This window comes from Littorina saxatilis, linkage group LG5 (assembly GCF_037325665.1).
Source record: "Littorina saxatilis isolate snail1 linkage group LG5, US_GU_Lsax_2.0, whole genome shotgun sequence".
NCBI classification, from domain to species: Eukaryota; Metazoa; Mollusca; class Gastropoda; order Littorinimorpha; family Littorinidae; genus Littorina; species Littorina saxatilis.
This window is the reverse complement of record NC_090249.1, coordinates 26,361,735-26,384,770: the sequence shown is the minus strand read 5'-3', so window position 1 is coordinate 26,384,770 and position 23,036 is coordinate 26,361,735. Positions and strand designations below refer to the sequence as shown.

Genomic DNA, 23,036 nt, shown 5'->3' with positions numbered 1-23,036 from the left:
GAATCTGCCAACTTTAAACAACATTTTTTCCAATGTAACTGATACTGTTTTATTGTTTGCAACATGGTGTATAATTTAAACTTTGTTTCTGTAATAAAATTGAACATTTTGTGTTCAGTGAGACTATGTTACAAAACTCTCTCTCTCTCTCCTTCCTTCTCTCTCTCTTTGTCAGTCTGTCACACACACACACACACACGCACACACATATATATATATATATATATATATATATATACATGTATTATATATATATATATATATATATATATATATTTACTTGTTTCCAAAACAATTTCAAACTATTTATTGCATAAAGCCATGCACAGAACAGAAAGAACTTTCACTGATCACCATCTATTGATATGACAATTAGCAGAAAATAGAACTTGCCATTAGCTTGTACATACTTAGCATATTTTATTACAACATACACTGTGTGATTATTCACATTCTACCATGCTTAGGTGAGGTTCTTATAAGTGAGAAGGGAAATACTAACAGTAAAATAAGAGCAAGAAAAGCTTGCCAACAGGGTTTAAAAAATTAAACCTCTAAGTAAACAATGATTTCAGAAGGTTTTCTGTGCGTGGAGGTAGGAAGATGAATGAACTTAGAAAAAGAACCCTCATGGGATATAAAATGAAGAATTACAAATACGCATAATAATCAAAATAATTTACAGGTCGTTAAAAAACGTCTGAACTCTCAGAAAACCAATTTTAAATGCAGTCCAAACATAATACCATCAACTTTCGAGTTCATAGATTAGCAATAAAGTAGTAATCCATGCCATCAACTGAAATTTCTTTTCTAATATGAAAAAACACCTTGTCTGTTGACCCTTGATTTTCTACATTTTCAAATATGGCAGTTCCAGTCAAAACAAGTACCGTGCAATCGAACCTGCCCTGGCGACCACATTTTGAACATGAACATCTATCAACAACCATTCCATCCCTGACGAGTTCTATTTTTTTTTTTTTTTAGCGTATAATTCACATTTCCATAGTGACCACTTGCATATATATACAGACCCTTTTGTCTGTCCATGGGGTGTTTATTTTTAATGGTAGCAACTGTATGTAAGAGTTAACAAAGAATATCAGTGGGGTTGTTGTCATAATGCTGATACATGTACTACAATATGCTCATGTCTATAAACAGTTAATATGATTATCATACATTATTGCCATTTTCTATAAAATAAAATACAAATATTAAAAAAACTGATATACTGATAAACAAACAAACACTCAACAGCTTTGCATATTTTTTGTCAACAAAATTCAGAAATTAATCTATTAAAACAGGATTCGCGCAGTCACATGTACTATTCCAGATATATACATGTACATAGATTGCAGAAACACTACCTAAATGCCTCCTCGTGACAGAACAGTTTAATACAAATAATTACAATGCCACTGGAAGCAAGGAATTAATATACAACAATTACAAAAGCACATATCTATTGACACACAATTAAGCGCATAGTTTACAGACCAATAAAAGGTGTGTTTAATATCTCTACAACTGTCAGATAATGGAACTAGTGTTAATTTACGATAAACAACGAAAATGCAAATATAATGCTACGTTGTACTCTGTTGAAGGGCCATACGTTGCTATGCCAGAATTCCATACATGTCGCAGTAAAAAACATTAAGATGACATTTTCAGAATGACATTCTGGCAATTAACAGTTGATGAGTATGTCTCTTGTGCCTATTATAATGAAAAGAAGAAACAAATTAGAGTTACTTGTTGTATGGCATATCTCATACCATCCGTTTCTGAAAAAACATGTAATACAATTGTTTTCTAAATACTGCATTCCACAATCATTGGCATGCTATATATAGTGTCTTAAAAATGACAGCATACTTTGTTTTTAGTTCCTTGCCATGGAACAAATTGAAGAACCAGTTATTAATGGAAATTGAGGTGACATGGTTTTAACTCTCTGAGTAAAATGCACATCAAGATTCATTTTGCAAACAAATCATTGACGTGTGCCATTTATCGATCTCAATCGGGGAAGTTATATGGCATGAACAAAATTTTAACAATGACAACAAGATAAATCACAGAGGCGTGAGTATTTTCTATTTCAGGCCTTTATATTTGAAGGTATGTTCGCACAATTCGTTGCATACGCATCTTTTGTCCGAGTCCAGATTACAGCCATTACTGTTAAATAATCCTGCATACAATTAGAATAACGCTGCTGACGTTAAACGGTGAATATTTTCCATACCTTCAAGGATACAATCTGAGGTCAGCATGATGGTTTCATTCAATGATGACCAAAACACTCAGTTCATGTCTAGCTATGATCTTGCAACACACAGGTTCCATTTCTTGATCTAAACTTCTGCCATACAGTGTTTGGTGGCAATTCTGTTGATTAAAGCCCTTTTCTTGCATCTGTTAAGCCATTATTTGACAGTTAAATTACGAGTTTGTATGACTAAATACTTTATAGTCATCACCAATACACGTGTGTGTATTTCATCATTAATTGCTGTGTTGCTCTTACCTGATTGTACTCTTACCATTATCTTCGTTTATCAAGAACTATTGCATCTCATCTCATCTCATCTTTTCATCTTGTATTCTATGGAAAACTCTCACTGATCGTAAATTCCGTTTTGTCAGCCTTGTCTCGACAATAACAGATACACAAATATTTCATAAACAGAAACACACCGGTTGCTTAAAGCATTGCGAGATTATTCAATACAAAGAAAAACATATTGGCAGTATAGTAAAGAAAATGTATATACATGTGGTAAAAAATACATTCCAAGCGCAAATCCCCGCAGCAGAATTTAACTGGACTGATGGCATAGTAGTTGTATATGTGTTTATAGTAGCTTCTCATATTAGAAATCAAATTAGATCTCAGACCGTGTTCAGGTTAAAGCCACTGTCTTGCTCGTGACATGTTCACCGCCAACTAAAACCCTGAACAGATCTGTGGAAGTGAACATAATGGTTTGCACGAGAAGAAATATATCTTTAAATCAGTCCTGGAGAGAATGGATGGTAAAGGCTATCATAGTTGATGATCAATTTGCACTGTGAAATATGTTGATTTTTCTTTGTTGTAAGTGACCATAAACTCAATGTCCTATTAATGGCGTCATATTGACCAGCTCCGTGCTCTATGGGTTCAAGTTAGTGTAAGGCACTGCTCCTGGACATCAGTAGGTCAGAGGCATTTTTTCAAAAATTGATCTTTGGCTGTAAAATTCTATCAGATAAAGGAAGCTGAGGCTTTTGACACTTTTAACACTTACACTCTAAATGTCAAAAACGCATCATCTACTATGCAAGAACAAGATAGTAAAACATGATGCACTGAACGAGAAAGTGACAAAGACAAACCAAGTATGTTCATTCGAACTCGTTATAATTAATATGTTGCAAGCCCCTAAAGCTATAACGCTCCTATAAGCTCCTCCAACTTAGACATCTTGGTATTCTGAGGCTCTCGCTCTCGCCCCTCAATCCCCCGTGCACCAGATTCCTTCTTGGAGTCTTTGCTCTTCTTATCATGCTTCCTCTGCCTCCTGGAAGACTTGGAGGCGTTCCTGTTCCTGTTTCTCCTCCCTTCCTTCTTCCCCTGGCGTCTTCCTCCTCTCCTGTTGTTGCGGCCTCGGCGACGCCTGGGTTCTAGGGTCCTCAGCTGCTTCTTGTTGCTTTTGTCTCCGTCGATGTGGTGCCTCCTGCGTCTTCTCCGACGGAGGTTGCGGAGTCGTCGGGTTGAGGGCCGTTCTCCGCGTGCCTCAAGACGTCGACGTCGGCTTTCAGTCAGCAGTTGTCGTTGTGCGACGTCGCCGGTGATCTTGCCCCAGGCGCCCACGACGTAGTTCTCGATGTCGTTGGTGTTGACGCCGCGCGCGATGCGGAAGTATCCGTTCTCGCCCCACTCTGGGCCCCACGAGTTGGCTCCGATCTGAACACACGTGAAAAGAATGGAGAACACATTACAGTAGAGCCCCATGAGTTGGCGTCGATCTGAACACACGTGAAAAGAATGGAGAACACATTACAGTAGAGCCCCATGAGTTGGCGTCGATCTGAACACACGTGAAAAGAATGGAGAACACATTACAGTAGAGCCCCATGAGTTGGCGTCGATCTGAACACACGTGAAAAGAATGGAGAACACATTACAGTAGAGCCCCATGAGCTGGCGCCGATCTGAACACACGTACACAAACGCACTGACTAAGACCTAAACATATCAACTGGACATACATTTGCCATCAGCTTGCCCGTAGCATAGACAATCAATGAATTGCTATAGACTTCATCGCTTGTGGCTTCACATCAACTCTTAGGCCGACTGTGAAATTAGCTATCACTATCAGCGTTATGTGGAATTTTCCTCAAAGCTGCCAAAGGTTGAAAATAACTTAAATCTTATGTGTTTTATGCTCTGTGAAATAGAAAACCACTCACCCAGTATTTCACTATGTCACCTTCAAAAGTTCTCTCGACGCCCCACCTGCAAAAAAGAAGAGGAAATAATTAGTCTCTTGATACAGTAGGGATAGGGGTATTGGATGAATACTCAAGGAAAACAATGGAGGCAAAAAGAAAGGCAGGGGAAAGCATACCATCATTTGTTAACAAGAAATCTGATATAGGCCTAAATGATCAGCGATAGTACCCAATAAGTAATGGCTGAGACATCAAGTTTATACACAGACGGTTCCATCCTATTGCATGGGACAAAGAAAGAATCCCCTGTTGCTCGATGTTATATTCTCACCCTCAAAACGAACCAAGCACAAGTGGAAATACTCTGGAACACCGGCCAAGGATGGAATGGATGGTAAAATACGCATACAATCTTTCCAGAACTTCAGGGCAGTCTAATACTCAGAAACATGGTGGGTTCTTTTCTCATATTGACAATGCAAGTTTTAAATAGAGCCGTCAACGAAACAGTGACGCAATAAAGTTTGTAGTATGTCAAAGTAGTCTGATACCCAGATTCCAATAGAAGAAAAATGATTCAGCATTTTGCTGAATGTCAAAGTACTCTAGACTCTAAACAAAGAAACAAGTTTAGGACTTATTTTAGCATCTTTAAAAGTACCTTCAGGACTTTCTTCTTCATTCATTCTTTGCAAACCATCCTGTACGTCTCCCAAGACGTGTCCAGGCTTTTACAAAAGATAAGAGCTCCTTGCTGCTTGGACACATACAAACAATTGACAGCATCTTTTTATGCAGAGTTGTAAATTTGCTGCTGAGTTAATTTCAAAACGGACACAAAAGTCAAATTGCTAAATTGAATCAGCACACAATTGCCGTTCTTCATATAAAACATCCAGAATGTTGATGTTATGTATCGCCTATAGCATAGACAATCTGTGTATTGCTACGGTCTTAACCAGTTGTCAACTTGTGGAATCACAGCGACTGACGGGCCAACTTTGGAATCAACTATCAGCGTCCAAGCGGAGGGATGGTTTACCCCATGTAAAAAACTTCTGAGATCTAAGATAGTGTGCATGCTAACTTTTTTTAAGAAGGTCAAGGTATTATTGACGAATATTTACCCAAGCAGTCCGACGCAGTGGTAAGCTTATTGACATTTTTGTGGGTCTCACACAGACAAGATTGTGGGTCTCACAGACAAGAGTCAGTTTTAGCGGCAATAATAGACACTGACTTGGCAGAATAAAAATCAATCAAAGAAAAAAAGGAAAGCAGAACAATGCTGTCATCTGTGGTTCTTCTTTCTGTTATATCGTCCGTCCTCTTCTTTTATCCGCTTTGTTTCGTGTTTTGTGTTCCTGGGGGCAGACCCTAGGGTCAAAACGTCGAACATTGTGATTTGTATCGTCTTCGTTTACACGTGAGTACAGTATGGTTTGGTATTTTTAAAGAAAAAAAGAGATGAGGACTGTCTTTATTTTGGCATCCTTAACGTTTACTAGTTACATACAGACTTACCCAAGCAGTCTAACGGAGTGGTATGCTGACTTGCGGGCCTCAGGAGGGTCGTTGCTAGTCAGGCCTGAGTACTGGTACACCCCAGACTTGTACATGTAGAAATCTTCTTTCACTTCGAAGATAGCTGAAAACGATACAAATCAGTTTGGTCTGCGGCAGTTTTCATTTAAAACATAGTAGAATATGAGAGAGAGAGAGAGAGAGAGAGAGAGAGAGAGAGAGAGAGAGAGAGAGAGAGAGAGAGAGAGAGAGAGCCTGAGAGAGAGAGAGAGAGAGAGAGAGAGTTACATACAGACAGACTGACAGACAGACAGACAGACAGAAAGAGAAAAAGAGAGAGAGACAGACAGACAGACAGACAGACAGACAGAGACAGAGAGAGAGAGAGAGTGTGTGTGTGTGTGTGGAGAGAATACAGAATACGGAAAGTTTATTTGAATTGGCCTGAGCGCCCTTACCAAGGGCGAACACAATGTACAATTAATTACTTTATATAATCGAGTGGGGAGAGAGATATGGGGAGAGACAGACAGACAAAGATTGCAAGAGAGAAAGAGGAGGGTGGGGGAGGAGGAATTGTTTGCTTGTCTGTTTCCTAATCTGTGAGGCACATGCCTGTTTCGTCTGTAATTTCGTACAATCGTACAGAATCAATGAACAACAAAGGTATGTTATTGTACCGTTTAATTATTGACAAAACAAAACGTTACGTTCACTTATCCATTTGAACAAGCTGTCTTTTAAATGGACCGACAGACAAACACTTATAATACATAAAAATAAACTTGTACGACAAATTGTTTAGAAGTTCGCTAGGAAGTCACAAGCGAGACAATCGTACTGCTTTTATTCTTTTTTGCCTTTGTCATTCTATCAGAAAGGTCTGAGATCTTCATTGGCAGCATTATGTGATTGTGATTATGTCGAATTAAGGGACACGCGCAACAAGAGGAGCCTATGAGTACAGAAGGAAATGTTAAAAATGCATTGCCATTTTTGCAAATTATGCAGAAGGATGATTAATATATGTATAAACTTAGAAACAAAGCAAAAGCTCAAGAAACAATAAATAAGCCTGAACAAAAATAAACCCCTAAAACCCTTACACCCTAAGCCATCATCATCCAGCCACTCTAAAGAAGCCGTGCACCCTTCCAACTTGACCTGGTCAGGACAGGCACATTGTGGGTCAAACAGCGACTAAATATCACACACAAAAAAGGAATAACCTAAAACCTACATCCCACTCTTACCCCACCCCTTCCATAACCACCCTTTTCATCACCCCTCCCTCTCACCCCTACAAAGTGTACCCATCTAACTTGACCTCATTTGGACAGGCTTTTTGTAGGTCAGACAAGACAACAACAAAAAGCCTAAATACCCCTGTCAGCGTCGGAACTCTCAACGCCTGACGAGTAGCGTGCAAAGCAATCGGTCTCGCTCAGCTGAGAAGAGAGGTTTGTGCTTGTGACACAAATTCTTGTCTGTAATTACCCTTAGCTTGTGAGGCGAAAAGTGTGATAGGCATTGACAGAAGCTCTTGTGCAACTTGGCAAAAACAAATACTGAACCGACTCGTCGGGCTGTAAAGTTTGGTTCTGGAGGATTTGAGCTTCATTCTAGAGTTCATTTTTCTTTGTTTTCCCTTTCCCCCCCCCCCCCCCCCCCTCCCCTCCCTTATCAACTGTCAATCAGTAACTGCGGGCACAGGTTTAATTAGTCCCTCCCAAAACACCCTCCCCACTTCACCAAACCTTCAACCGTGCCCCCACACTTCATCTCCCTCTTCTTTTCTTCACCAAAAAATGCATTGTCTGCGTAGACAGACAGACAGACAGTCATATATTTCTACGCCTTTACACGATTCCTGCTGCTGATATCATGGATATGTTGTACGCAAAGAGAATGAGAGAGAGAGGATGGGGAGGGGGAGAGAGAGACTGAGGGAGAGAGAGAGAGAAGGAGAGAAAGAGGAGAGAGAGAGAGAAAGAGAAGGAGAGAGAGTATGCCGTAGGTGGGATCCTGCTGCAGGGAATGGAGGAGGGAGCGGGGGCATACGAAACTGCGACAGAGTTAGCCAAACCTATACCGCACGTGTTATAGCTCCTAGTTCAATTTTACACATTCCTGGTCGGATCAGGAGCCATATACTATAGGGATTTTTGACAACCTCTTGACTGGTTCTGTATTGCTCTATCTTGTTCAAACAATCACACATTAAATGTATGTTGGCGTTCAGCACGTGCTGGATCCTCTTAGAACCTCTTCAGATTGTCAAGAGAAACTTGCTTAAGAGGATCCAGCACGTGCTGAACGCGAACATACTTCTGTCCTAGAAAAGTTGAAGACGGTAGTCCACCTGGGTAACTCTTGCTAGCCACTGGCGAAGACTTCTTTCTTGGCAAAGTTGTATAAGGAATCTTACCCGGGTAACATTTGCCATCCACAGGTGCATCAGACAATAACCCCCCCCCCCCCCCCCCCCACCCTCCTCCTTCTCATTCGCATTCCCATTAACTATATCCACGTCACTTCCCATCTATTCCACTATAGTTCCTGTTTAAGAGGGTATGGGTGTTAGGTGTCAATGTCCACTTATCTTTCAGGTGACATCGTGTTGCAGGTGAGTAGGATATATTTTTGTCGGCGAATTTTCAGTAATGTCTATGAACGTTTCGGCAATTTTAGGCGGTCCAATCAGGGGCGGATCACATCATTTTTAAGGGGGGCTTTCCAAATTTCTTTTAGGGACAATTCGACGACGCGAAGCGTTTAGTTAAGGGCCCAAAGCGTTCGAAACTCCTGATTTTGATATAAACAAGGAAAATGGGGCAATTTGGTGCAACCTGAGCCAAGAAACTTCCCCTAAAACACCTTCCAAACAGTAAATTTAAATTACGAAGACAAATTTGGATCTAAACAAGGACAATTGACCGATCTGGTGCAACCTGAGCCAACAAATTACCCAACTTCTTTTCAAATCCTCACTTTGAAGACAAAGACCGGCTCCTATGGGGGGTTCGGGGGCATGCCCCCCCCCCCCCCCCCCCACCCTGAACATTTTTATAAAAATCAAGAAAAATGGAGCAATCTGGTGCAATCTGAGCCATCAGTTTCTTTATTTTCAATTTATTTTTATTTCATTACTATTTTTTTCTAATCTTTTATTTTTTATGAGGCTATGGGGGGGGGGGGGGGTCCGGGGTTTCCCCCCCCCCCCCCCACCCCTCCTGCATCCGCCCCTGTCCAAGGCGTCACTTTTCCAACGCTGTGAAAAAGTTCGACAATCCCGCCAAAATGATTGGGATGTTTTCTGCCATTAGAAATAATAAATATAAAGTTGGGCGTTTTGCCGACAGCTGACGCTAACATATTAAGGTCACAAGTTGTGAGGCCACTTGCATACATTCTCTGACGTATACGATACTACGATTAGATCTTTAACTCATTGTCTCCCAGGTACGGATATATCCGTACCCACTCATATGGCTCCATCTGACAACGTTCGGATATATCCGATCAGGCTGTTAGCTTCAGTCGCTTCCTGTAACGTCCATCTAACGCCTACATTCCAGCGTGTTGATACACAGTTACTACACAGTTACTACAATTCTGAGTGACCTGCTGCAGCACAGCTGATCTCGCCTAAAAAAAAACTTGGTCAACATAGGTGGGGTAGAAAGTGTTAAATGATTTATTATTTGCCTTCAATTGGGGGTGGGGTTGTTTTTTGTGTGTGCTGTTGTTGTTGTTGTTGTTGTTGTTGTTGTTGTTGTTGTTGTTGTTGTTGTTGTTTATGGGGAGGGGGCGTCTTGCAAAGGCTTTTGGCTGTAACATCATTATGATTCCCTACTCCGTCTTGTTTTTTGTTTTTCTTCCATAAGCATCATTCTCAACACAATAACCGGAATAAGTCCTTCTTCCGTTAAGTTTTCAAGCTGACTGAACGGACAATGCTTTAGATTCTATTATATCTGAATTGCACACTGTTCACTGAATACAGAGAAAGCATTCAGACGGACTGAGGCAACTTTTCTGCCCAGTTGATATTGAGTGCAGTGTTCTGTATTTGGAAGAAAGGATGTCATGGCTTTGAATATGAATTTGCTTACCTTGTACAGGTCCGTTGTCAAGAATTTCTTTCATGATTTCCCGTTCCTGAAACAAAGACAAAATAAAAATGCGTATTCTACAAAACGAGTCATCACTGAAGTCGTCGTAAAATATAACACACGCACGCACACACACATACACAAGTAAAGACACACACGCACGCGCACGCGCACACACACGCGTGCTCACACAATTAAACACTCACCCGTAGACACACTTACAGACTATCACAGACACCCACAAATACACACACACACACACACACAGTACACACAGTACACAAGAGACTCCAGTACGTACTGAAAGTCGCAGTCACCCAAGTTGAAATACATCTAGGGGTGCGGAGCAAACATTGTTTTTCTTTTTTTTTTCTTTTTTTTTTCTTTTTTTTCTCGGGAGGGGCGGTTGGGAGTGGAGTGGGGTATAATGCTGTTGCTTTTCTCATCAATTATAACTCTTTTTTTTTGGTTTGGTTTTTCTGACAGTGTACATACGATTTTCTTTCGCGCATTCATAATTCAGTATTGGCAGAAAAGCTTCCAAAGATTGAATATTTCGCAATACTGTATCAGCAAATGTGATGTATTTTATGTCTGTAAACGCCCGACACTGCATGGCAATTTTCTTGTTTTTATAAGGACAGTAAAAGTTAGAGTCTTGAGTCTGAGAGGAAAGCCTACAACCGAGGACCCATGCCAACATTTCGAGCTCCGACTTCTATTCGTTCATTGCCTCACGGCCATAAAAAGGGTGAGACGCAAAGCCCATTTCACGGCTAGTTTGACGTTGTATGGCCCTCATTCACCCTGACAAAGCAATGAACATCATGTGTCGACACAATTCTGGCTTCTTGTCAGAACACATTTATTTCTTGTACACAATGATAAGAAAACAAATTCAAAACAACGAGACCGTAAGCAAACTTCGGTGAGGGGCGGGACAGAGGGAGAGAGACAGGCAGACAGACAAGCAGACCGACAGACCGACCGACAGACCGACTGACAGACAGACAGACCAAAAATGTCTCAAAGCATGTTTCTCTGACTAGTGTTAGTGTAGAAAATGCCATTAGCTGCTGCCAATCAGTGGAGAATGTGAGGCACAGACACTTATACAGTTCACCTAGATGTTGGATAACGGGTTACCTCTCTTCAAGTGTCGACAGAACTTTAGAATACGTTATTTGTCTTCTTTTTGGCTTCAGAGAAGAAGAGACATACACACATATAAATATGCGCCTCTGGAAGGCTGGAAGATATTTTTCGTATTTCAGGTTCCTTTTCCTGTAACTTACCATAATTACGGCAACTTGTACGACTCAGGGCCGGACTACCGGGGGGGGTTATGGGGGTTGCGCAACCCCCCCCCCCCCCCCCCCCTGGCCTAAACATGTACCTCACTTATTTAAAACATTTTTTATTATTGTTTATTTTATGCCGTTTCATGCAAGGAGCGACCATTTTCCTATCTCAGAATATGACCTACCCATCAGCTTCAGGGGGCTTCGTCTCCTGACCCCCACAAGGGGCTCTGCCCCTTGACCCCGCCAGGGGGAACTTCCCCCTGGACCACCGCTGGCAACCCCCCCCCCCCCCCCCCTCCTCTTAGCCTAGTCCGGCCCTGCGACTCCACTCACTCACATGATGAAATAAGTAAAATAAACCGCCTGAAGTTGCCTTGTTTCCTCTTCCATTTTACCTGGTAGTTGATTTGTGTTTTGTGGAGCACATTTTCAGAGCAAACATGACATATCCATATATTTTTCGATTCAACAAAAGATAAGTAATGCAATCTTCTTCTTTTTTCATTTGTTAGTAAACATTCAATTTGAATAAAAACTTTAATGGGCAAACAACTTCTTTAACTGTTAAGCTTCCCAGGTGAAATGCAAAAGTCAAAGATTGCCTGTCCAAAATGTCAATCAATTTGGTTGAACAGTGAGGTCGTCACAGTGCCGCCTCAACTTTCACTAAAGGCCGGATTTGACGTCATCAAAGACATGTTTCGAAAACGTGTATTGTTGGCTCACGTAAGTGTAGCCTATGCGATCGTAACTTTGTCTGTCTGTGCGTGCGTGCGTATGTGCGTGCGTGCGTGCGTGTGTATGTCTGTGGTAGAAACTCTAACATTTGAAGACGTCACATTACATTGACGTCACATTATGACGTAAGAGGGTTAGACGTCACGCGAAGGAAGTACTGAAAGTCTCGGTCATTATTATTTTGAGCGGGCCGAGACTAGTTGGCAGTCGTGTCCCTGTAAGTAGGCTACATGCAGACAGACAGATCTAGATCTAGTGTCTCGCTTTCTTGCACAGTTTCACCTATGCTCTTTCTGTGTGTGTGTGTGTGTGTGTGTGTGTGTGTGTGTGTGTGTGTGTGTGTGTGTGTGTGTGTGTTACTGTTTGTCGATTTCTTACGTGAGCCTTGATGGCTTCGCCTCTTGTTTTTTTTAATTTAAAGAAAGGATTTGTTTCTGTCTTATATGGCATGAAAACAAGTGTCATGTAATTTGCCCAAAAGAGACAAATACGAGTAGTAGGCCTCTATGTTCCTTCTACCACAGTCCGATTCGTAGACGACCAGACGTTACCCATTTGGCTGCAGCTTGTTGAAGCACAACTGCAAAGCGATACTCTTTTTACCCCCATTACAACTTGACGATTTGCACACACGTATTTTGTCGCCACATGGATAAACATCAAAGATGAACCCAAGAAGCACCTACATTCCTTTGTCGATTACGACGCGATACGCTTGCATGAAGCCGTTTGGCAAGCCAGGGTATGACAGCGCAAAAGTGCCGATACGTCACTGAGAGTGACGTGTGTGTCATGGAATGTGACGCGTGATGGGGCACCGTACCACGTCAGAAAATGGACTTGTCACTTGTCTGCATTGCTTGCTGTGTGATTTTATCCTCTCTCTCTCTCTCTCTCTCTCTCTCTCTCTCTCTCTCTCTCTCTCTCTCTCTCTCTCTCTCTCTCTCTCTCTCTCTTCTCTCTCTCTCTTCTCTCTCTCTCTCTCTCTCTCTCTCTCTCTCTCTCTCTCTCTCTCTCTCTCTCTCTCTCTCTCTCTCTCTCTCTCTCTCTCTCTTATCTTTTGTAATTGTTTTACGTTTGTATATATATTATAGTATATATTTCAGATTAGAATAGTCCCTCTCTGGGCGAGGGCTGGTTGAAAAGAAGCTCGTTTATATTGCTTATGCCACAACCCTCGTAAAATAAAATTTGATTTGATTTGATTTGATTTGATTTGATTTGATCTCTCTCTCTCTCTCTCTCTCTCTCTCTCTCTCTCTCTCTCTCTCTCTCTCTCTCTCTCTCTCTCTCTCTCTCTCTCTCTCTCTCTGATAGTGTAATACTTTCAGCATATCTGCAGGGTTCGTAATTTAGCGTGTGCGCGTGTTATGTGTGTCTGTGTCTGTACCTTGTGAAGCTTTATGTGTGTCTGCATGTATAGGTGCGTGTTGCATTTTCTGATATGTTTGAAGGCGTGTGTGAAGCTGCAATATGCTAAGCATGTAGGACTTAGTTCACTTGTCTGAAATAGCAATTAATTTGGTATGATTATAAAAACAGCATAGGGGAAAAGAGAGGGAGAGAGAGAGAGAGAGAGAGAGAAAGAGAGAGAGAGAGAGAGAGAGAGACAGAGAGAGAGAGAGAGAGACAGAGAGAGAGAGAGACAGAGAGAGAGAGAGAGAGAGAGACGGACAAACAGACAGACAGACAGAGACAGAGGGAGAGATCTAGCAAGTCTAAGATTCGACTGATTGACAGCAGAGAGAGAGAGAGAGAAATGAGAGAGAGAGAGGGAGACAGAGTGAGACAGAGAGAGAGAGAATGAGAGAGAGAGGGGAAAAATAACAGGTTTCAAAAAGGAGGGTAGGTTAAAATGATGGTAAATTTAAAGAGTTTATAAACATAAAATCTGAAAAAACTAGGTCTTAAAGAAGAGGGGGGGGGCTCAAAGTGAGGGGGGGGGAAGGTCTGAATAGGGAGTTTCCACTGTACTCATAATTATTTCTGTTTTGCAGCCCTGCTGATCAAATGCCTTTCTCTTCGGTTCTTGAACAATTTTTTGGTTCTTTCTGATATTCCGGTGTTCCCTCGACATTTGCACTTTGGTGTCGAGAATGCACTCATCTGCACGCCAGTCAGTCATGTCTTTCCTGCGCTGTCTAGACTGACATCTTTCGTGTTGCACGAGCATTTAGGTCACTTGAGGACTTTGTTCTTCTATCCTGATTGTGCTTTTTCAGGGGTTTTTGCTTTTTGAAGGCACAATCCTTCCCCTGAAAACAATTCACTCTTTTAGATCTTTCAGTTTTTTCTTGGGATAAGACCATCCTTCCATTCAGATTCAGGATAGGGTTTTTGTTTGAAAGAAGTATTGTCGTAAATGACACTGGTGTCAATCAGCGAAATTAAAACATAAGAGACTTCACGTAGCTAGGCAGTTGGTGGTTGGTATGACTGTGTGGAGGGTTGGTCTCTTGCCATGTCAAAGCCTCGAGTTATCTAAGGGGGGAGTCACACCATACACGACGCACGGTCAGCGCACTGAAAAAACGCAATTTTGGCCAGTACGTGCGTTGTCGTTCGCTGGGCAGTGTGCGTCAATATTTGTTACTCGTTCGTTGAGCGCGCTGGACCAACGCTATTCCTTCGTTGTCATTCGCTGTGTGCGTTGGGATTTTTGAGCATGACTGTACAAAAATGTGCGCGGAGCTCGACGCATGAATATACACGCCAGAAGGACGCCAGACACGCGCAGAGCGCGCTAGACCAACGCCAGACACACGCGGAGCACACGCAGTGTATTCGTTGTCAACTCCGGGCACTAGCTTCTACAATTGAACCCCACTTTTACGATCTAAATTAATCTGAAAAAACGGGTCTTAAAAGGACAGTCTTAAAATGGGAGTAAATCCACAGAGGATTTGAACAGAAAATCTTAAAAACAAAGGTCTTACAAGGGAGGAAGTGTTAAATTGAGGGGTCTTTACACGGGGGTCGCACTGTACCAGGGGTCTTTACACGGGGGTTGCACTGTACCAAGGGTCTTTACACGGGGGTTGCACTGTACCAAGGGTCTTTACACGGGGGTCGCACTGTACCAAACAGCGACACAAGTTGGGCGCACAACAACGCACTAATCTTTTTTTACATTTTTAATTAAATGTTCAATGCGCGGGCCGTGCGTCGCGTATGTGTGACTCCCGCATTAGATTGTGATCCGTCTCGTATACAGGTATGAGACCAAGGGTATGGCAGATGGTGGCGAGAGAGGTGAAGGGACGAGGAATGTTTACAATGCCGTGTGCCGGGCTGTGAGAAGTACCCGCCAATGTTTAGCACAGGTACCGTCGCGGCAGTTCTATGCAGAAAAATGCAGCGCGCTATTCTGGCCGTCTGTATGACGGCTTACTAGTGCCAAAACCTGGGGTTACCCATTATCACGTGATAATTACTAATTAACGCTGTCAGTTACTGTTTTCACTCGTTAGTTACTCATTTTCACGGGATAATTAGTAATTTTCACGGGAAAATTACTAATTTTTAGTTTTGGCACTAGCAATCCGTCAGGAAGTGAGCCAAAACTAAAAATTAGTAATTAACAGGTGAAAGTTAGTAATTTTCCCGGGAAAATTAGTAATTAACACGTGAAAATGGTAATTTTCCCTTGATAATTACAATTATGAGGTTTTGGCACTAGTAAGCCCTATGACGGCTTACTAGTGCCAAAACCTGGGGTTACCCATTATCACGTGATAATTACTAATTAACGCTGTCAGTTACTGTTTTCACCTGTTAGTTACTCATTTTCACGGGAAAATTACTATTTTTTAGTTTTGGCACTAGCAATCCGTCAGGAAGTGAGCCAAAACTAAAAATGAGTAATTAACAGATAAAAGTTAATAATTATTCCGGGAAAATTAGTAATTTTCCTAGTAATAAACACGTGAAAATGGTAATTATCAAGGGAAAATTACTAATTTTCCCTTGATAATTACAATTATGAGGTTTTGGCACTAGTAAGCCGTCATACGTCTGGCCGTCTGGCCAACTGTCGTCCTCATCTCTAAAGCAGACTAATACAAAGAGGTGTAAGTTACAACCGCCTTCAGGCTCAGGCATTTTCAAAGGCTCGACTCAAGACTATATACACAGAAAAGACGGAGTCTTTAAATGCACTATATTGCCTTGAAAGTGTTTCCCAGTGAATACCGGCGTAGCATTTTTTCAGGTTGAGGTAGTGTATGTCTGTTCTCCGGTACAGTGACATTTCAGGATGAAATTAATTGAAAAGGTGTAACCCTTCATGCCGCATTGCTCGATCCCTCCACTGACTTCACTGGAAATGGCAATGCGGTATACTTGCATTAAACACAGGAAACATTTTTCGAATGATCGTTTATTTGTGTTAGTTCATTCAACGGTTTCTTTGCGTGTGTGTTGTATTTTTGTGCGCAATTTTTGGGGTTTTGTTTTGGCGGGAGGGAAGGGAAGGGGGCGGAGGGGGGGTTGTTGTTTTGTGCTTGTTTGTTTCTTTGTTCGATCAGCCTTTGAGGGTCAGCTAAATGCAGGTTTTGTAAAGTAACCAAAGAATCTTTCAGTCAATTAATCAATCAAGCAAGCAATTATCGATTCATCATTATCATCATCATCATCATCATTAATCAATCCCAATTCGCCATCCATCCATCAATAAACCAAAATGTTCATCCATCCATCCATCTATCAATCAATCAACCAATAAATCAAGCATCAATCCGTAACCACCATAGCCTACATTAAACAATATAATAAAAAATCTTCCACCCATCCATCCATCCATCCATCAAGCACACAGTCAGCAAGAACAACAACAAATCACTCACGAGAGGCCTAATCCTGTATGGTGGTGAGGCCTTGTAGCGTTTCTCTCTCTTGTACTGTATGCCACTGGGACAGTCCCCACCCCGCTGTCTGACGGGTAGTGAGCACTCACCCCCCTTCTCCGTTTTCCCGCTGTCATAGGGGTAACACGCCTCTGTCACCACCCTAAAGAAAGAGAACAAAACATGTAATTTTTGCCGTGACCATAAAAAAATGCATTTCAAACTCCTTTTATGTTTCATGAAAGCTGCATTATTATGTTACTCGCATGCGCTATGACCATGAAACATAATTTTTTTAAAAGCCACTCTGGTCTTCTGTGCGTACGTGTTTTGTACAACAGACTGTACTACTGTGACCAGAAACAACAATCATTTCAGAAGGACTGAAGTTTTAATAAAGTATGGACAAAAACTGGGAAATCTTAGAGCTATTTCGTTGATTTTCCAAGGAATAAAAGCAGACCTGTTTATTATATCTTGAAATATATAAATAAATAATGATTGAATACTTGATGTCTTGCCTCTCGATACTTTTCACTAAAAGCGAACGAAAAAAAAACAAATGAATAAACTATAGTATATTACACCAATCTCTTTGATCGCACTGTCCTTGAGAAACGGTACTTTCTGTTTTTTTGAAAAAATTTTTCCTGTGAGAGGATCAACTCCTTTTCCACATCAAAAACTTTACGAGTGAACTCCAATTGTTTGTAGCACCCATACTTTCAGATGAAGCATCAGCTTCCGTGCTCTAATAAAAACTTTTCATTGGAGTATCATAACGTTCACATTTCTTATATACTGACAAGTTTCTCAAACACTCCTCAAGTCTTGCTCGTCACACCTCGCAGCATAAAAAGTAGCTTATTACACCCCCGGTATAGGGGTGTGTATAGGATTCGGTCGATGTGTTTGTGTGTTTGTGTTCGCATATAGATCTCAAGAATGAACGGACCGATCGTCACCAAACTTGGTGAACAGGTTCTATACATTCCTGAGACGGTCCTTACAAAACTTGGGACCAGTCAAACACACGGTTAGGGAGTTATTGGTGGATTAAGATTCTACAAGGACTTATAGAGGGACATATTCATGGTCAAAGGGAAATAACCTTCTCAGTTGGTGGCAGTGAGAATGGTTATTTCCCTTTGACCAACGGGGGTGTTTTTCCTACCTCGGAGGAATTTCTTGTTTTAAAAGGATACGCAAACAGTCTGACTCTCAAGGGACCCCAGCGATGGATCTTTAATGGACGAATTCTGAAAATAACTCCGCCGGGTTTGTATGTGTTGTGAGAGAGTGTTGTGGAAAATCGTCTATTGTGCAACCTTAGATATCTTCAATACGATTTGCCAAATCGTCTAGGAATTTCGTTCAGCGTCTGCAACTCACCCAAACTTCCTGAGGAAGTACCAGGCCCTGTCGACCTTGCCCCCAGTACACCCGTCCTGCCCGTCAGTGTCACAGCTCAGCATGTGCTGGGCCGACAGCTCCTCTATGATGGCGCCTGCTGACTCGATCGTCAGGCGATCAGACGCTACGGCTAAAGACATACAAACGATATTTATGGCACGTTTTTGGAAATATATCTTGGTTAAGAAAAGCATCAAAGCATTCACAATAAGGTGGCAAGGTCTCCTTTGTCTGAAAAAAAAACCCCATTAATGACGAGGTACAAAAAGAGAGGACGGGTCTGCGCACTTTGATCAACAGCGAACAAGCAACTAGCCCTAGTATAGCTCAAGTTAATTTATTGCTAGCAAGGTATTGGCTGACATCATCATCATCATCATCATCATCATCATCATCATCCTCGTATTTGAAGTTCTTTCATACGATTCAATAATGCAGATGATCGCCTCTCTCTCTCTCTCTCTCTCTCTCTCTCTCTCTCTCTCTCTCTCTCTCTCTCTCTCTCTCTCTCTCTCTCTCTCTCTCTCTCTCTCTCAAGAGCTAAATGTGTGCCCACAACAGTAAAAAATAATAATAACAGTATGTGGACATACAAAACGTTTTGGTCATCAAAACTTTTCTAAATCCCTGCCGCTCTGAGAGCTTCCATGCCTGAAATTACACACACAAAATACTCACCAGTGGTGGAAAAGGCCCACGATGACGCACAGTTTCCCTGGTCTCTGATTGGATGAAGCTTGTCGGGCCACTTATCACGTGAGTCGAAGGACTCCGGCAGAGCCTCGTCCTGAGCAACCTTGATGGCCGTCATTTGTAGCACGTCACTCTCCAGAGGATACGTCCCGAGACGGTACCGCAACCCGTCATCCAACGTCATGCCCCACAAAGCGGAGTAGTTGGAGGCACGCCATCTGAAAGGGGAATTATGATCGTGTTTGAGGCGATTTCATTGAAAATGATGAAAGAAAACGCGCCTCCATCTCAAACAAACTTCTGAAAGACGATTGGTTTAAGAATAGATGATCTGCCTCTCTGTCTGTGTCTGTATCTGTCTGTTTCTCTCTCTGTGTCTCTGTCCATCTGTCTCTATCTGTCTCTATCTCTCTCTACGACGAAAAGCAGCTGCTGTTTTATTGCCCAAAGGTGTTTTACATTGTTTGCCTTTATTTTCGAGTGGAGCGAGTATGTGCAATGCATGGCAAGCGTCAAATTATCAATGAGTCAAGTTTAAGAAAAACATTTTCTGATTAATTTTCGAAACTAAAAACAATATTTTCGATCATAACACTGTCCTACCACTCAAGGGTTTGTGTGCAAAGTCTACAAATGCAAAGGTATAATTATGTGTGCAAAGGCCTGTGATCAACGGCTTGTGTGCAAAGGTATGTGTGCAAAGGGGTGCGTGCAAAGGTTAGTCTACAAAGGCGTTTATGGAAAAGTATGTATGTGAAAGTTTGATGTAACTTAACGTATTTTGTAAAGGCTTGTGTACAAAAGTAAATGTGTGTAAAAGGATGGGTAAAAAAACTAGTGTGCAAAGGATTGTGTGAACAGGCGTGTGTGAAAAGGCGTGTGTGCAAAGGCGTGTGTATGAAAGTGTGCGAGTAAAGGTATGCGTGAACAGGTAAATACGCAATGGCTTGTTGGCAAAGGCTTGAGGGTAAGCAAAGGCTTGAACGGCTTCAAATACATGCCTGTGCAAAGGCTTGTGTGCAAAGGTATGTAAGCTTACGTATGCAAAGATAGTTGTGCAAAGCATTGTACACAAAGCAGGCGAAAGCCATATCACACATTCTTGGATCTAACGCTTGACTGAAGAGAACAAGACAGTCACTCACGTGTAGGGACCCGAGTTGACAGCAGCGATGAGGTCATCGCGGATGAGACAGACGTTGTCTGTGCACTGCATGCCGTACCTCCGCTGGCCTCCGGACACGTACAACTCGCACTTGCTGCACGATGTGAAAAGTAGGTCAGTTGAAATCAAAATGTATTTGCATCTTGTTTGTTTCAGAATTTTGTTTCCTTCTCACTTGCAGTTGCAGACCTTGTTATGCTGACTAAAGTAAGTGTTTACTTTTTTGCTTTAAACATCGATTTATACGATCTACAGAACGTAGGTCAATGAAACGACAGAAAAATTTAAAATAATGACTGAAAACGCGCCACCATCTCAAATAAACTTTCGTAAGACGATTGGTTTAAGAATAGATCCTCTGCCTCTCTGTCTGTGTCTGTATCTATCTGTTTCTCTCTCTCTCTGTGTCTCTCTCTATCTCTCTCTAACTCTCTCTGTCTCCCCTCCCCCCTCTCTCTCTCTCCCTCTTCCCCTCCCCCCTCTCTCTCTCCCTCTCTCTCTGTCTCCCTCTGTCTCCCCCTCCCTCTCTCTCGCACCCTCTTCCCTCCTTTCTCTCTCTCTCTCTCTCTCTCTCTCTCTCTCTCTCTCTCTCTCTCTCTCTCTCTCTCTCTCTCTCTCTCTATCTCACGTTCGGGGAGAGATTTATTTCTCGGAGTCAACTTTGTGCAGACTCTCTTTGGTGTCCGAACACCCCCGTGTGCACACATGCGCACGAAAAAGATCGCACGTTCACAGCGAAAGTCTCAGGGCTTGGAAAACACGAAGACACGCATGCGTCATCTCTCGTCTCTGATAATCATGATCGTATTTCGATACTTTGACGAGACAAACCCAATGCTAGTGTGTCGAAGAAGACAGCCACAGCGGGCTTGTTCGAATCAAAGTATCACACCATATCTTCAGCGTATTACCAATACCTGTCCCAATATAGACCAGTTGGTCTAACAGGACGTTAAACCCTAATAGTCTCTCTCTCTCTCTCTCTCTCTCTCTCTCTCTCTCTCTCTCTCTCTCTCTCTCTCTCTCGCAAGAATCGAGTGCCTTCGATCAAACCCATGAAACCAAAACAATGCGCCACCGACAATGCACAGATCTGCACTCCAAACCTCCGTACGTACCATTCATTGCAGTTGTCCACGACCCTGTCTCCTGGCCTGTAGTACACCCCATTCAGAACACACTCGCGTACGATCTCTGCACACATAAAAATCAGTGTCATCGTTAAAATCATTGTCACACAGCAAACAAAATCAACCTGCATTACATGTCGATGGAACAGTTCAAAACCAAACACGGCTATAACGGGTGCAATTTGAAACAAGTCGACTACAGCATTTTGAACCAGAGAAAAATCTAGGGGTCACATTTATCAACATCATAAATATCAGCAGCAGAAGCAACACTACAAGAAGAAGAAGAAGAAGAAGAAGAAGAAGAAGAAGAAGAAGAAGAAGAAGAAGAAGAAAAAGAAGAAGAAGAACAACAACAACAACAACACAACAACAACAAAAACAACAACAGCAACTACGACGACGACGAAAACAACAGCAGAAACAACTTCAACAACAGCGACGACTACATCAACAACACAAACAACAACAACATTCTTCTTTGTTACATGTCTCTCTCTCTCTCTCTTTCTCTCTCTTACTCTTTCTTACTTGCTGTGTGTGTGTGTGTGTGTGTGTGTGTGTGTGTGTGTCTCTCTCTCTCTCTCTCTCTCTCTCTCTCTCTCTCTCTCTCTCTCTCTCTCTCTCTCTCTCTCTCTCTCCTCGTTCTCCCCTTTACATATCCAGACACTTCCTAAATCCTTTCCATTCCTACGACCAAAAAGCCAAAAGACCAACACCGCAAAGCGACACATTTCAGACGTCGAGTCATTCAAACTATGCGATAAGTCGACGGGGGATAAAACGCCGCCTTGTTGGATTCCCCAATGATGACCTGGAAAACGATTTCACGAAAGCCTATGACCCCAATGTCCACAGCAGCAGCCATTGAAGTGACACTGAGATGTATCCATCACGCCGTTCAAGGTCGCTTTGCTGACCAGTGCGTCATATTATGCAGAAGAATGTGGGAGAATGTGACTACTTAGAAATGTAAGGGATGCTTAAAGTATGTCATGTTTACGATTTGCTATCATATCATTCTGGTTTATCAGAATTCAGCTGAATACGCGATATTTACTGTGCTTACACATTTCCCCGAAGGAAAAATCATAATAAACCGATAGTTTAAGGATTCAGTGCCCATTCATTTAAAATGAAAATGAAAATCCCTGTGAAGAGCTGTAATGGAATTCCCCCAGCATAATTTTATGCCGTATAAACTTAAGTTTGTTTGTCTATTGGTGTTTCTGGTCTCGAGAACCCAGGGATTCATGCAAGACCACTTCAGCATAGATCTTATTCCATACAGTCTGGTGATTAGTTCTGAACAAATAAAAGACCGGGAAGGATATAAATGACTATTCAGACTAAATTTACAGCAGACCCCCCCCCCCCCCCAAACAAACAAAAAAATAAAAAAATAATTAAATTTTATTTTTTAAATCAGCCAGATAGAGTCAAACCTGCCCTTGCGACCACCTCTTGTAAGCAACCGCGATGCCCACAACGTCCACTCCGAAGGATCCAAGACGTCTATGTAATATACCTTTCCATAGACACTTTTGGTCGCTCCCGGGGTCCTCGTAGACAGGTTAAACTGTTCTATCACTTCATGCACAAAAACAACAGCTATATTTCATCCGTGGTGGGAGTTACGATACGTTTACCCCGAT

General features: G+C 42.0%; 1 protein-coding gene across 1 annotated transcript in view; it reads right to left on the bottom strand.

Annotated features, from left to right (window-relative positions):
- Positions 1-290: 290 nt before the first annotated feature.
- Positions 291-23,036, bottom strand: part of LOC138966714 (tubulointerstitial nephritis antigen-like) — an 80,188-nt gene continuing 57,442 nt past the window's right edge. Inside the window, exons 2-10 of the mRNA XM_070339028.1 lie at positions 21,370-21,445; positions 20,232-20,345; positions 19,072-19,304; positions 18,373-18,523; positions 16,981-17,143; positions 10,095-10,140; positions 5,980-6,103; positions 4,474-4,519; positions 291-3,964 (exon numbers count right to left, since the gene is read on the bottom strand). Coding sequence (XP_070195129.1) covers positions 3,446-3,964; positions 4,474-4,519; positions 5,980-6,103; positions 10,095-10,140; positions 16,981-17,143; positions 18,373-18,523; positions 19,072-19,304; positions 20,232-20,345; positions 21,370-21,445 — 1,472 coding nt within the window. The 3' untranslated portion in view covers positions 291-3,445. The remainder of the gene's footprint in view (positions 3,965-4,473; positions 4,520-5,979; positions 6,104-10,094; positions 10,141-16,980; positions 17,144-18,372; positions 18,524-19,071; positions 19,305-20,231; positions 20,346-21,369; positions 21,446-23,036) is intronic.